At 32.9% G+C, this 2,858-nt stretch overlaps 1 protein-coding gene across 1 annotated transcript; it reads right to left on the reverse strand.

Moving 5' to 3' along the window:
• Positions 1-681: 681 nt before the first annotated feature.
• LOC144999592 (lipid phosphate phosphatase gamma-like) lies at positions 682-1,871 on the reverse strand. Its single transcript, XM_078958721.1, has 2 exons — positions 1,017-1,871; positions 682-789 (listed from the first exon to the last, which is right to left on the reverse strand). The coding sequence occupies exon 1, from the start codon at positions 1,708-1,710 to the stop codon at positions 1,042-1,044; it is 669 nt and encodes a 222-aa protein (XP_078814847.1). The 5' UTR covers positions 1,711-1,871; the 3' UTR covers positions 682-789; positions 1,017-1,041.
• Between the last annotated feature and the right edge of the window lie 987 nt (positions 1,872-2,858).

The following is a 2,858-nucleotide window of genomic DNA, read 5'->3' on the forward strand; positions in this document are numbered from 1 at the left end:
ATTAGTTATTGATTAAGTGTCTACAAATCCATGACATGAAGCTTATATAGATTAATGATGAAATTGGTGATAAAAACAAGTCCAACATAAAACTTCTAAAGTCATATCATAAATTATTGGGCAAATTGTATAAAATACACCAAGCTTACATAAAATTTTGTTTGGCACCGTGTTTTCTTTTTCTCAATTAAGTCATTAAGTTGACTATTTCGTTGCAAATTTAACCAATAAACTAGTTTGTTTCAGATGTTTCATATTTCTCACTTGCTGACTAGTCAAAAAAACTAATATGGTTTCCATATAAAATGAAAAATATAGAAGTACCAAAATACTACAATCAAAGTTTTATTTTATATTTTAGTTATGAGTCTGTTTTGGGACATACAAAATGAAAAATATATGGAATGTATACCGCACATCATCCACAAAATCCAAAAGAAAAAACACAAAAAAAGAGGATCATCCAAACACACAAAACAGTACCAAAAGATTAAAAGACATGGGATGTAATTCTTCTTTTACTCTTTCAACTCGTATAATAAAATATCACCAATTAAACCATATAAGATGAACTATAAGTGACTAGTTGCAACAATAAAATCAAGTTCTAATAAAGAGTAAAGATATATATATATATATATATATATATATATATATATATATATATATATATATATATATATATATATATATATATCGACTTTTAATTCTGTCAAATTAAACACATTATAGACCCACTGCAAATCGTTTAAACACCAAACAGCAGGCCACCTTCCTTCCACATATCACCTATGAACAAGAAAAAAAAACAATTTATACTTTAGCATTGGGTTCTTGAATCTTCATGACGCTAAAAAAAATTAAATCTTTAGTGCTAAATTGGTGAAAAAATCATAAAATCACTTCCCCAATTCAAATAAAGATATCATATACAAAATTAACATATAACATGATTTACATTATAGAATCAATGAAAGAACAAATGTTCATAAAGATAAAATCATAAAATCACTTACCCAATTGACCAATTATATTCTTCAATCAATCTGCACGCTTATAAGATGAATGTCTTCTTGCAGCTATAGCATTCTCGTATTCAAATTTCAACAAATTCGGTATATGTGAAGTATCCTTAACATAAAACCACCTACCAAAAAAACTCTCTTCGATCACCGGAAAAAACCCTCTGAGAATCGAATTAACCACCCAAAACCACAACCCACCAAGAAAGATCCCAAGTCCAGCACCGGCGAACACCTGGGCGACTGTATGGTACCCCAAATAAACCCTAGAATACATCGTAAGCAACGCCAATGGCCAGATCACAAGAGCTACTAACAACATCTGCTTTCTAAACAAAATCCCGAACTTTTTGTAAGTCAGCAGAGTCAAATATGTTGCGAAGAAGAACATGTACTGGGAATGACTCGAAGGCCAACCGTGGGAATCGCACATTTCAAGCAGCACGCAGGTCTCCGGCCGGGCTTGTTGGACGTTGGTTTTGATCACTTCGTTGATGAATTGGGAAATTGTTAACCCTAAAGCGAAGAACATACCTTGGAGCTCTCGACGGAAGAGGAAGTGAGAGACAAAGCCACCGAGGCTGATGAACACTGGAACTAGTGAAATCCATGCTAAGAAACAGCCCAATTGATCTCCTTTAAAGTAACGGACATGGGTTAGGGTGATCGCTTTCAGTTGGTTTGACATCGATATAACTGGGATTGTTAGGGTTTGCAGTGAAGTGATCGAATTTGGGGGTTTTTGTGGGTGATTGATCGAAGGCGATTTTGGGAAGAAAAAGGTTCGACGTGGTCAGTAATGGAGGAAAAGGACTGTGAGATCAGATCTATCTGAGCTGTGTTATGATAATAACCGTAAATCAAGGCATGTTAATAAAAAAATCAAATCAAATTCTTTTTTTATAAAAATTAAACAATATTAGCTTTTATTATCCATTTGTTAACGTATATTTATGACTTTGTTAAGCAAATATCATAAAACAACTTAACTGCTAAGTATGATAAAATCAGAAGACTAAGTAATGATTTAATTTGAAAATTATTGAAATATTATATGCTTTGGTCAATCTTAACTATGGAATGTAACGTACATAATTATTTATTTGTTGTATGAAGTGACTTAGCATGTTTAAGGTGCATGTAACCTTTGAATGTGTGATAGATTGGTGTTGGGCTTGGAATTACGGGCTTGTAGTTGTGGGCTTTGAAAAAATGTGTAAATGCCTAAAGTGGACCAGCGGAGGGACTTAAAGTGTAGATGTGTAGAGTTGGAGGACTGAAGCTGGCATACTGATTTAGAGCTTAGCGAAACCATCTCTAACGAGTTCTTTGTTTGGCCTCTTAATGATCTCATTAAGAACCATTAAGAAACTGGATCTAGATTATTCAGATTTAGAGGGTTTGGTTGAACTTTTTTCACCCTCTTAATCGTAAGATGTTGCAAAAAAAGATTTGATTCGGAAAGACATAAGGATGAGTCTGAACAAAAAAATTTACATCTGCTATCATTGCCCTAACAACAAAACACCGTTCGTCTCTTTTTTATTTTTCTCCTTCCTACATATCAAGCACTCCTCCCTTGTTGAAATCCAATTTTGTGCTTTGTTCTTGTTGCTCTATTTATGAAATCCAAATTTGTGCTTTGTTATTGTTGTAATTTCTTTATGTGTTAAAAGCTTGATGAACAGAGCTTGGATCTTTTTTGTTTGCCATCCGGTTATATCTATCTTTAATCTTTTATTAATATTTTAAATTATCCAATTGAGTTTGTCCAGTTGGTACAATTATAGTAAATTCCCCTTCCACCCTAATAAAAAAGCACCAATAAAAGGGTAA

This window comes from Lactuca saligna, chromosome 6 (genome assembly GCF_052625555.1).
Source record: "Lactuca saligna cultivar CGN05327 chromosome 6, ASM5262555v1, whole genome shotgun sequence".
In the NCBI taxonomy this organism is placed as follows: Eukaryota; Viridiplantae; Streptophyta; class Magnoliopsida; order Asterales; family Asteraceae; genus Lactuca; species Lactuca saligna.

Coding starts and splice junctions, on each gene's coding strand:
- LOC144999592 (XM_078958721.1), bottom strand. CDS start 1,710: ATGTCAAACCAACTGAAAGCGATCACCCTAACCCATGTCCGTTACTTT.